Genomic DNA, 11,667 nt, shown 5'->3' on the forward strand with positions numbered 1-11,667 from the left:
ATTCCCCTAAAATACTAGCTAGTTAGGAATCTCTAGGTTTCACTTAAAGGGTAGTTCACCCAAAAATGGAAATGCTGTCTTTACTTGCCCTCAAGTCATTCTAAACCTGTATGAATTTCATTTTTATATTAGGCATATTAGGTTTGGCTAATATATGTTTTACCCTCAATCACCATTCACTTTCATCTTTTTACATACAATGAAAGTAAATGGTGATTAAGGCTAAACTTCTACCTAACATCTCCTTAAGGGTTCCACAGTACAAAGAAAGACATACAGGTCTGGAACAACATCATTGTGAGCAAATAATTACAGAATTATCACACTATCCAGTGCTGCTAATAAGGGGACATCGAATGTATATTCCAGCCATTTCATATTTCAGCATTTTCTTTCAATAGCTTCTGTTAACCACGGCACCTGTTTTCACTTATGAATATCTGCACTTTTGAGTTTTTACCTTTTTAACCACTAACATTTGTCTCTTTTGCTTTTAAAAGATCTGACTGCATGCTTTTTGAAGTTTTTAGTCTTTTTGCCACTGATTTTTAATGTTCAAAATAACAGTTTGGACTGACATGGTTTAAATATGTGTTGTGGTTCAGATTCAGGCTGAGCAGATGGTGGAAAAACTGCAAATTGAACAGGCTCTAAACCATCAGCTGTCTGCAGAAGTAGAGCAGGTACATCAGTAGCCAAGTTTCCATCTACTTTTCACGCTGTTTTGTTATCGACAAAGTGACAATGCGGAAATTTGTTTCAATTCAAATGGCCATTTATTGATAAAAAGGTATGCGTGATGACGTCATGCCTAAAAAACACTTTGTCGCATTCCACTTTTCACGCTGTATTGTTATCGACAAAGTGAAAATGCAAAATTTGCCGTCTTGTGCCTGTTTCCATTCAGATGGCCTTTTATTGATAAAAAGGTATGCGTGATGACTTCATGCCTAAAAAACACTTTGTCGCATTAGTTTTGGTTTATCGCAAAGGAAATCTGCCCTTAAGCCATTAATTATTTTATTTAATGCTTTATTCATTTGGTAGGCTAATTTATTTTATTTAATATAGGGAATTTTGTCGACATTTAAAAAAAAAGTAAGCTAAACAATAATTTTATAGAATTGGGTTATATGTTAGAGTTCCAAAAAAAGCACACTGATGCTTTTCTCCTAGTATTGTGTATTTATTTTTTAAATAAAACATCATTGTGCACAGAGATTATGTTTTTTGTATTATGGGCTTATTCCATGACTGCCGACTATTATTTTGAATGGTGTGGAAAAGCAACTTTAATAAATGAATGGATGAATTAAATTAATCACAAATAGTGGCCATTAATTTGTTTTCTGTGCACGTGTCGATGTGCATGATACGAGATATTTGTGTTGGCACTCCTGGAATTGTCATGTTTGCAGCATCGGATCTGTGCAGGTATGCCGTTAAGATCAATCCATAATCATGTATAATAAATTGGCTTTCTAGTATGTATACTGTAGTCATGATTAATACAGGCTAACGATTGTCATGTGACAATATATATTTTTCTGTTAATGCCAACACAAAAAAATCATGTGTTTCCAAACCAGTTTTTCATGACATTTGAAGTATCGACATAGTTGATGCACTTGAGTTAAACGGAAAAATATTATGTAGACGCTTGTGAAAGTTTAGCGATAATATGTTTTTCCATCAGCTTTATTTTGATGCGCATCTGGTTCTTTGTGTATCTTTCATTTTAAGCTCATTATGTCCATCCACTCATTCTTCCTAAGGCACAGGAGACCCTCAGAAACCAGCTTCAAACCCATATAGAACAAATAAAGTCAGCTGGAGACACTGAATCCATGGAGGATGTTGCTCAGATGAAGGTACTGTGCATTTTGACAAGGCATGCATTGATATAGAAATTTGGGCATATGCTACTAAATATGGTGTGGCTGATAACCAATAACCGGACATAAAATCAGTTAAAGGGATAGTTCACACTCAGAAATTACAGTTCTCTCATCAATTTGCATTCTTTGTGCATATTGCCACCTACTGGGCAAGGGAGATTATGAGGGTGAGGAAATGATAAGAGAATTAACATTTTTGGGTGAACGATTCCTAACACTGAAGCTACCTTTTTACTATTACAGTTGAAATCACTCATCATAAAATGAAAATGAACAATGAATACAATAGAAAAGATGTGAATTCTTTGAATTCTGGCTTAAAAAAAAAGTCAATAATATTACCGGTATCTGATTCTGATAAACCCACTTATCCTTAATTTGTCCATTTAGCCCTTCTACTTTCTCTGAAATGTTCTTGTTTAGAAAACTCTTTGAAATTTTGATTCTGCGTAAAGCCCTAATGTTCATGAATTTGTGTTTTAGGAGTGTCTAGAAATGGAGCGAATGATGACCAAAGATTTAGGCCAGGCAGCCACCAAACTCCAGCAGCTGCTCAGAAACAGTCAGGACCTACTTGCCAAAGAAAAAGAAAAAGTCAAGACCCTGCAGGATCAATTGCTTGAAAAGGTAAATACTGCACCAATATTAATACAAGTTAAGAGGGGGAGCCTCTACATGGCTACATTAACTTCCTTCTATCTTACTGTGGTCTTTTCAGGAGGGTAGTGGAGAGGTGAAGAAAGGCACTTCTGTTTGAGGAGGAAAACGCTACACATTTTGCCAAAAATTGCCTTAGGATGACCAAAATGGAGCATTTATGTTGTACTGGAGTCTTTTGGGAATAAATTGCACTTTTTGGATAAATCGTTTTTTTTTTTTATTTAGGAGATGTGCTGGAACGATTTTTACTTTACACATTCCATGTAAAATCTTATGGCTATGTCAGAATTATTCCTCAACTGCCTTATATTTTCTGATTGCTCCTGGATCTCTCCCCTCTGATGTCAGTGTTAAAAGGGAAACCATATGTACATTTAAGTGTACACCAATTAGTGCAATTACTTGTAAGTGAATGAGTATACATACTTTTATGGTACATGGATAAAGCATTTGAATGCCCTCTGTGTAGTTGGTTTAAAGACCACTGTATAAGTTTGATGATTAATAAACATACCTACAACATAGCTTTTAGTATTACTGTCAGATTCCTTTTAAAATAGTTTTTTGGTATTTTGTGGCTTGTTTATCTGTTTGAAAAAGCAATGGTCTCTTTTTACTAGTATTGGAAGGGGACATTAATAAATGTATATGAACTAGTAATCGTAGTGCCAGCATCAGTCAAAATATCCCTTTTATGAATCTGAAATATGAAATCACTCTCTGTTAAATCAGGTTATTAAGTCCGAAGTATGTTGAATTATGTTTTTTGTTTCTCATCTATTCATTGAAACAGGAAGAGGGTTTTAAAGTGGCTGTTTATTTGGACATGGGTCCATCTGGACAAAGTAAAACATTCAACCGCAGATATATTTTATGCTAAACAAAAGATGTATGTTATAATGCAAAAGCCCTCTGACAGTAACTGCATTAAAATATTGCAAGGTAAACCCCTGATGCAACAGATATTTAAATCTTTTTACAATCACACAATACATGATTTTAAGTATACATTTTAACATAGTTGTACAAATTGTATAAATTGTCATTTGTAATTGTAACTTTAAAAACAGTGTTTCTGTCACTATAATTTTCATTGATGGTTTAACATTTAAAACAAATCCTATCTGCTGAATAATGCTGCATGTGTGTATAAAGATAAGGAGTTGTTCTGACATGGCAAAAAAAAAAAAAAAAGAGTTGGCTAACAATGCCAAACTGAACTCCCATACATGCAAAAGCAGTTGCAACATTTGACACTTTTATTATATTGGGAATACTTGGTGGAATGAAATACAAATACTTGACATGCCAAGTTTATTATCATACCTGAAAACATAACATTTCTGTGAACATTTTCATTTTGAACATCTGGTCTGTAAAACCATTGATCAAGGGGAGTTTTACACTTTTTACCCTCCACAGTCTTTACTACACCTCGCCCACCAAGTTTCTCCACAAGACTCGATACATCTTTGTCTGCACAGTCATTCACTTGCCACTCAAATTTCAAACCTGAGAATAAAAAACAGAGGCTTAGCATCATCACTGGACACCAAATTCATTATAACATCAGCACCTTAACAAACCTGGCAATTTGGATTTAAGAGCTCCCTTTGAGCTTGCATAGACCATTTTACTCCTCATGAGTGCTTCATCAGGGGCCCTGTACAGAAGAAGTCACTATTACAGGAAGAAAACTATTCTGCACATACAAAAATCTTTAAAAATTCAAGCCATAGAAAAAGTGCTGTCCTAGGAGTTGTTCTATATCGGTTTGCTCCCACTAAACTTCTCAGCCTTCAACAATGAGCATATATTTAACAGTGACAAATATACCCTAGACTAAACTGCAGCAGAACATTTTCAGCCAATTCCTGATTAATTCGAGGGATGCATTTATAACAACTGTCAAAATTAAAGCCTAAAAATGCTAACTTGCTTCACTTAAGCTTGCCACATGGAACACAAGCTGTCACGTGACTTGCAAAATCTCATCAATCAATGTCATACCACATGATGAAGACCAGATCCTCCTTCAGACCTTTATTCTCATAGGTGCAGTCATACAGGGCATAGCGGCACTCTGTGGGAGGAAGCTTACTGATGATCTTCTTGAAGACGTCCGCCTCGTTCTCCACATCCTTGTTTCTCAGGCAGTTGTCGTGGTCCACAATAATGCATTTTTGGTCATCGCTCATACGCATGATCACAAGTTTGTATCTCTCTTTCTCCTCAGCACCCCGGAGGCGCAACTTGATCAAGTTATAGATGGTTACCACCTCATCACTGATGGCTACACCTGAGGTCTGGTTTAGATGATAATCAATGGTTATATATTATGTAAAAGAGAAAGCTAAACCAAGGCAGGTTCACAATAATACACATTTGTCATAATTAACACACACACACACACATATATATATATATATATATATATATAGATAGATAGATAGATAGATAGATAGATAGATAGATAGATACACACACACCAGTCAGCCACAACATTAAAACCACCTGCCTAATGTTGAGTAGGTCCCCTTCGTGTTGGCAAAATAGCACCAACCCACATCTCATAGCATTCTGAGATGATATTCTACTCACCACAATTGTACAGAGAGCGGTTATCGGAGTTACCGTACTTTGTCAGTTCGAACAAGTCTGGCCATTCTCTATTGACCTCTCTCATTTCCATCTGCAGAACTGCCGCTCACTGGATGTTTTTTGTTTTTGGCACCATTTTGAGTAAATTCTAGAGACTGTTGTTTTGTGAAAATCCCTGGAGATCAGCAGATACAGAAATACTCAAACCAGCCTGTCTGGCACCAACAATCATGCCACAGTCCAAATCACTGAGATCACATTTGTTCCCCATTCTGATGGTTGATGTGAACATTAACTGAAGCTCCAGGCCCATATCAGCATGGTTTTATGCTCTGCACTGCTGCTACACAATTGGCTGATTAGATAATTGTTGGTAGATGATTGTTGATAGATGATTGTTGGTCCCAGATGGGCTGACACTGTTTTGGTGGCACGAAGGGGACCTACACAATATTAGGCAGGTGATTTTAATGTTGTGGCTGATCGATGTGTGTATATATGTATATGTATGTATGTATGTCTGTGTGTGTGTGTATATATATATATATAAAAATCACATATACATAAGTTTTCACAGCCTTTGCCATGACACTCAATATTGAGCTCAGATGCATCCTGTTCCCACTGATAATCTTAAGATTATAAGGTCCCACAGTTAACAGTGCATGTCAGAGCACAAACCAAGCCATGAAGTCCAAGGAATTGTCTGTAGACCTCTGAGACAGGATTGTATCGAGGCACAGATCTGGGGAAGGTTACAGAAACATTTCTGCAGCATTGAAGGTCCCAATGAGCACAGTGGCCTCCATCATCTGTAAATGGAAGAAGTTTGGAATCACCGGGACTCTTCCTGGTGCTGGCTGCCCGGCCAAACTGAGCGATCGGGGGAGAAGGGCCTTAGTCAGGGAGGTGACCAAGAACCCAATGGCCACTCTGACAGAGCTCCAGCATTTCACTGTGGAGAGAAGAGAAACTTCCAGAAGAACAACCATCTCTGCAGCACTCCACCAATCAGGCCTGTATGGTAGAGTGGCCAGACGGAAGCCACTCCTCAGTAAAAGGCACATGACAGCCCACCTGGAGTTTGCCAAAAGGCACCTGAAGGACTTTCAGACCATGAGAAACAAAATTCTCTGGTCTGATGAAACAAAGATTGATTTCTTTGGCCTGAATGGCAAGCGTCATGTCTGGAGGAAACCAGGCACCGCTCATCACCTGGCCAATATCATCCCTACAGTTAAGCATGGTGGTGGCAGCATCATGATGTGGGGATGTTTTTCAGCGGCAGGAACTGGGAGACTAGTCAGGATCAAGGCAAAGATGAATGCAGCAATGTACAGAAACATCCTTGATGAAAACCTGCTCCAGAGCGCTCTGGACCTCAGACTGGTGCGAAGGTTCATCTTCACACAGGACAACGACCATAAGCACACACCCAAGATAACAAAGGGGTGGCTACGGGACAACTCTGTGAATATTCTTGAGTGGCCCAGCCAGAGCCCAGACTTGAACCTGATTGAACATCTCTGGAGAGATCTGAAAATGGGCCGATGCTCCCCATCCAACCCGATGGAGCTTGAGAGGTCCTGAAAAAAAGAATGGGAGATACTGCCCAAAAATAGGTGTGCTAAGCTTGTAGCATCATACACAAAAAGACTTGAGGCTGTAATTGGTGCCAAAGGTGCTTCAACAAAGTATTGAGCAAAGGCTGTGAATACTTACGGATGTACATGTGATTTGTTTCGTTTTTTATTTTTTTTAAATTTGCAAAGATTTCAAACAAACTTCTTTCACGTAGATTTTTGAGGAAAATAATAAATGTAATCAATTTTGGAATAAGGCTGTAACATAACAAAATGTGGAAAAAGTGAAGAGCTGTGAATACTTTCTGGATGCACTGCATGTATGTGTATGTATATATATATATATATATATATATATATATATATATATATATAATACACACACATACAGTTGAAGCCAGAAGTTAACATACACCTTTGCCAAATACATTTAAACTCTGTTTTTCTCAATTCCTGACATATAATCGTAGAATACATTGCCTGTTTTAGGTCAGTTAGGATCACTATTTTATGAATGCGTAATGTCAGAATAATAGTAGAGATAATGATTTATTTAAGCTTTTATTTCTTTCATCACATTCTCAGTGGGTCAGAAGTTTACATACACTTTGTTAGAATTTGGTAGCATTGCCTTTAAACTGTTTACACTTGGGTCAAAACATTTTGGGTAGCCTTCCACAAGCATCTCACAATAAGTTGCTGGAATTTCGGCCCATTCCTCCAGACAGAACTGGTACAACTGAGCCAGGTTTGTAGGCATCCTTGCTTGCTCAGGTTTTTTCAGTTCTGCCAATACATTTTCTGTCAGATTGAGGTCAGGGCTTTGCGATGGCCACTCCAATGTCTTGACTTTGTTGTCCTTAAGCCATTTTGCCACAACTTTGAAGGTATGCTTGGTGTCATTGTCCATTTGGAAGACCGATTTGCAACCAAGCTTTAACTTCTTGGCTGATGTTGCTTCAATATATCCACATAATTTTCCTTCCTCATGATGCCATCTATTTTGTGAAGTGCACCAGTAACTCCTGCAGTAAAGCACCCCCACAACATGATGCTGCCACCCCCATGCATTACGGTTGGGACGGTATTCTTCGGCTTGCAAACCTCACCCTTTTTCCTCCAAACAAAATGATAATCATTATGGCCAAACAGTTCTAATTTTGGTTCATCAGACCAGAGTACATTTCTCAAAAAAGTAAGATCTTTGTCCCCATGTGCACTTGCAAACTGAAGTCTGTGGCTTCAGTGGCTTCTTTCTTGCTGAACAGCCTTTCAGTTTGTCAATATAGGACTTGTTTTACTGTGGATATAGATACTTGTCTACCTGTTTTCTCCAGCATTTTCACAAGATCATTCGCTGTTGTTCTGGGATTGATTTGCACTTTTCACACCTAACTACATTAATCTCTAGGAGACTGCATGTGTCTCCTTCCCGAGCAGTATGATGGCTGTGTGGTCCCATGGCGTATGCTTGCGTACTATTGTTTGTACACATGATTGTCATATCTTCAGGCATTTGGAAATTGCTCCCAAGGATGAACCAGATTTTTGCAGACTTTTTCAGACCTGCACAATTTTTTTATTTTTTTTTTATTTTGTTTTTAGGTCTTGGCTGATTTCTTTTGATTTTCCCATGATGTCAAGCAAAGAGGCACTGGGTTTGAAGGTAGGCCTTAAAATACATCCACAGGTACACCTCCAATTCATTACACCTCCTATCAGAAGCTAATTGTCTAAAGGCTTGACATCATTTTCTGGAATTTGCTTAAAGGCACAGTTAACTTAGTGTATGTACATTTCTAACTCACTGGAATTGTGATATAGTCAATTAAAAGTGAAACAATCTGTCTGTAAACAATTATTGGAAAAATGACTTGTGTCATGCACAAAGTAGGTATGCCAAAACTATAGCTTGCTAATATTAAATCTGTGGAGTGGTTAAAACATTAGATTTATTGACTTCAACCTAAGTGTATGTAAGCTTCTAACTTCAACTGTATATGTATGTATACTGTATATGTGTGTGTGTGTGTGTGTGTGTGTGTGTGTGTGTGTGTGTGTGTGTGTGTGTGTGTGTGTGTGTGTGTGTGTAAAATACATGCATATGTTTGTTATATATATAATGCTAGCTTCAATATATATATACCTTATTTTCTATAAACACAAATTTAGATTAAAACCTGAACAAGTTTGTGGCCTTCACATTCCATTCCTTTACAAACAAGTTGAAACAAGAAGATGTTACACCTCAAGACACATTGGTGGGAGTTAATTCTGGAATGCCTCTGAATCAAACTTTGGTAACACTTTATAGTTTCCACATTACACATATTAAATGCTATTATAATGACTAATTAGAAGCACCTCCACAAAAGAATTACACAGAAGTACATGTAGTTAATTAGTATTACTTCAGAACTTATGAAATGTAATGTGAGACACAATACTTATCTCCCATTTAAATAAATATCTACAAAATTGTTGATTGCACTTAATAAATAAATAAAAATAAATAATCATACCCATATTTTTAGGTTGAAATTAGCTAAAACTAATATAAATGCTGCAAAAGAAATTTCAGTTGTGTAAATTGAATGATAAGAATACATTTTATTTTTCCACCCATTTTACATGATCTTTCACAACACCAATTTAGAAATAAAAGTAGCACAGTTTTTAACAGTTATTGTGCAAATAATAACAATGCCCTTATTAGTTTTGACTAAATGGTTGAAAAGGCACATTTAAAATATACCACACAATTACAAATGTCTCAGGACTCACCATGCCTAAAGCTTCTTGAGAGAAGGAAGGGAGAAGTACACTGTTGCCCTGAGTAGGAAAGAAGTGCTTCAACACTGCACGATCAATCAAACTCACAAAGTTGAACACACCCTCTATTCCACAGCTCAGGCCTCACTGTCCTGAAATTCCACTGCAATACCTTGTCACCTATTCGCAGCTACAAACACCTTTAATTGCTGGATAGTTGTACAGTAATGCATCCTGCTGTTGCTGGAGTTATATCTGATTTCTACCTGTGATAAGAAAGCCATATAAAAGTGATGCATTTATTTATAAGTGTGCAGAAGGAGACTGCACAAAACACCCTTATAAGGAAGACAGGGCATCAGAGGAAAGCCTGCCAAAAAACCCTTATTTGGTGAGAAGGGCACACATATTACAGAGGGGAGGATCCAGGTGTGAAAATATGAGTTACATGACGTAGGGTGATGATGATGATTATCACAGAGCAGCAGTTAATTTGAAAGGAAATTGTGTTCATGCTTTTCACACTACGACTAACCCTAGTTTTCAATGTTGGAAATAATTCTTCATAAAGTTAATCTGATCATTATAATATGTTTTGGTTGCAAACCCATAAACTGTGATCTTAATTTTTTACATTTAATTAAATGCTGTATTTCATTTTGAAAAATATGTAAAATAATACAAAAATGTGATACTGCAAAATAAAACCTTATTAGGTTGTCACACAAAAACCTCCCTGCAATGTTCTGGGAAGGTTAGTTTATGGTTGTAAAAATAAGACCTAAAAAGAACATTCCAAGGATGTTAGGAGTTGTTCCCAAAAATAACCAAATGGGAACCATACACTAACATTAGATGATTGTTCTTTGTGTTTGCTGGGATGCTGCTTTGTCTGATTTTATATGTATATTTTGTATTTATTAGGATGATTTTGGTTATTGCAGTGCTAAGAATGGTGGATTCATTATAAGCCACTGTGGTCAAGTCAGTTTTGCCTTATTTTTTCTATTGGAAAATGCTGTTCATTCATTCAAACATGAATTCATCCATTCATGTAGGATGTAACCAAATATTTCAGATTGATGGGGACCAAATGTAAATGTTCAAGAATCGATCATTGAATGGGGCCTAGGTAGCTTAGCGAGTATTGATACTGACTACCAAATCTGGAGTTGCGAGTTGGAATCCAGGGCATGCTGAGTGACTCCAGCTAGGTCTCCTAAGCAACCAAATTGGTCACATGGGTAACCTCCTTGTGGTCTCTATAATGTGCGGTTCTCACTTTCGGTGGGGCACCTGGTGAGTTGTGCATGGATGGTGCTTAGAATAGCATGGGCCTCCACACGCGCTATGTCTCCACAGTCACGCGCTCAACAAGCCACGTGATAAGATGCATGGATTGATGGTCTCAGACCATCACTATGCCACCACAAGGACTTACAGCACATTGGGAATTAGGCATTCCATATTTAAAAAAAAAAAAAAAAAAAGAATCAATCATTGAAAAGAGACACATCATGGTGGTTACTGTCCTGCATTTATTCATGCTAGTTATTTATAGCTTATATTAATTTTAGAGACACTATTGCTCTTAGAGTTTAGAGTTGACTCCACACCTATAATTCTCGACATTGTTTTTGAGTGTAAAACTTCATCAGTAGAGTTGAGCATGATGAGGCAGGTTCTCCGCTCATGGAAGAATGTGTCAGCCTGCATGTGCAGTCCTGATAAAGGCATATCATCTACACTCTTAAAAGTGCAGATTCACCAATGTAATCCATTTTAAATGACACTAAGCTGACTTTCTTGTGTTGCAGGACTGGAAAAGGATGGTGCCTTATTAAGATCTCATATGGGAAGTTGATGAATAATGTGTCAATTGTCTTTTTGTTATTAACATTAAGATTTTAGGTTTAAATATACATGAATATATATAATTTTATATGTAATAATAAAGCTGATGCATAATAAATAAAAAAATAGGCAAAATGTTAAAAATAGTTTAATAGTTTTAAAATAGTATATAGCTGTCATGTCATACCACAAGTCAGCTTCCAAAATGTATTTCATATCAACTATCCTTATGTTCTCTTCTTATAGAGTTCTTCTACAAGATATCACTGGATAAAGAAGCAGATATCAATGGCTTTTTT

At 37.0% G+C, this 11,667-nt stretch overlaps 2 protein-coding genes across 2 annotated transcripts in view; one reads left to right on the top strand and one right to left on the bottom strand.

Annotated features, from left to right (window-relative positions):
• The window catches only part of rrbp1a (ribosome binding protein 1a), a 28,288-nt gene extending 25,079 nt beyond the window's left edge, over positions 1-3,209 (top strand). Inside the window, exons 26-29 of the mRNA XM_052150981.1 lie at positions 606-683; positions 1,776-1,871; positions 2,382-2,525; positions 2,617-3,209. Coding sequence (XP_052006941.1) covers positions 606-683; positions 1,776-1,871; positions 2,382-2,525; positions 2,617-2,655 — 357 coding nt within the window. The 3' untranslated portion in view covers positions 2,656-3,209. The remainder of the gene's footprint in view (positions 1-605; positions 684-1,775; positions 1,872-2,381; positions 2,526-2,616) is intronic.
• A 147-nt stretch (positions 3,210-3,356) lies between these two features.
• Positions 3,357-9,680, bottom strand: cfl1l (cofilin 1 (non-muscle), like). Its single transcript, XM_052151005.1, has 4 exons — positions 9,527-9,680; positions 4,569-4,864; positions 4,145-4,221; positions 3,357-4,070 (listed from the first exon to the last, which is right to left on the bottom strand). The coding sequence occupies exons 1-4, from the start codon at positions 9,527-9,529 to the stop codon at positions 3,760-3,762; spliced, it is 687 nt and encodes a 228-aa protein (XP_052006965.1). The 5' UTR covers positions 9,530-9,680; the 3' UTR covers positions 3,357-3,759.
• Between the last annotated feature and the right edge of the window lie 1,987 nt (positions 9,681-11,667).

The sequence above is a fragment of the Xyrauchen texanus genome, chromosome 20 (genome assembly GCF_025860055.1).
Source record: "Xyrauchen texanus isolate HMW12.3.18 chromosome 20, RBS_HiC_50CHRs, whole genome shotgun sequence".
NCBI classification, from domain to species: Eukaryota; Metazoa; Chordata; class Actinopteri; order Cypriniformes; family Catostomidae; genus Xyrauchen; species Xyrauchen texanus.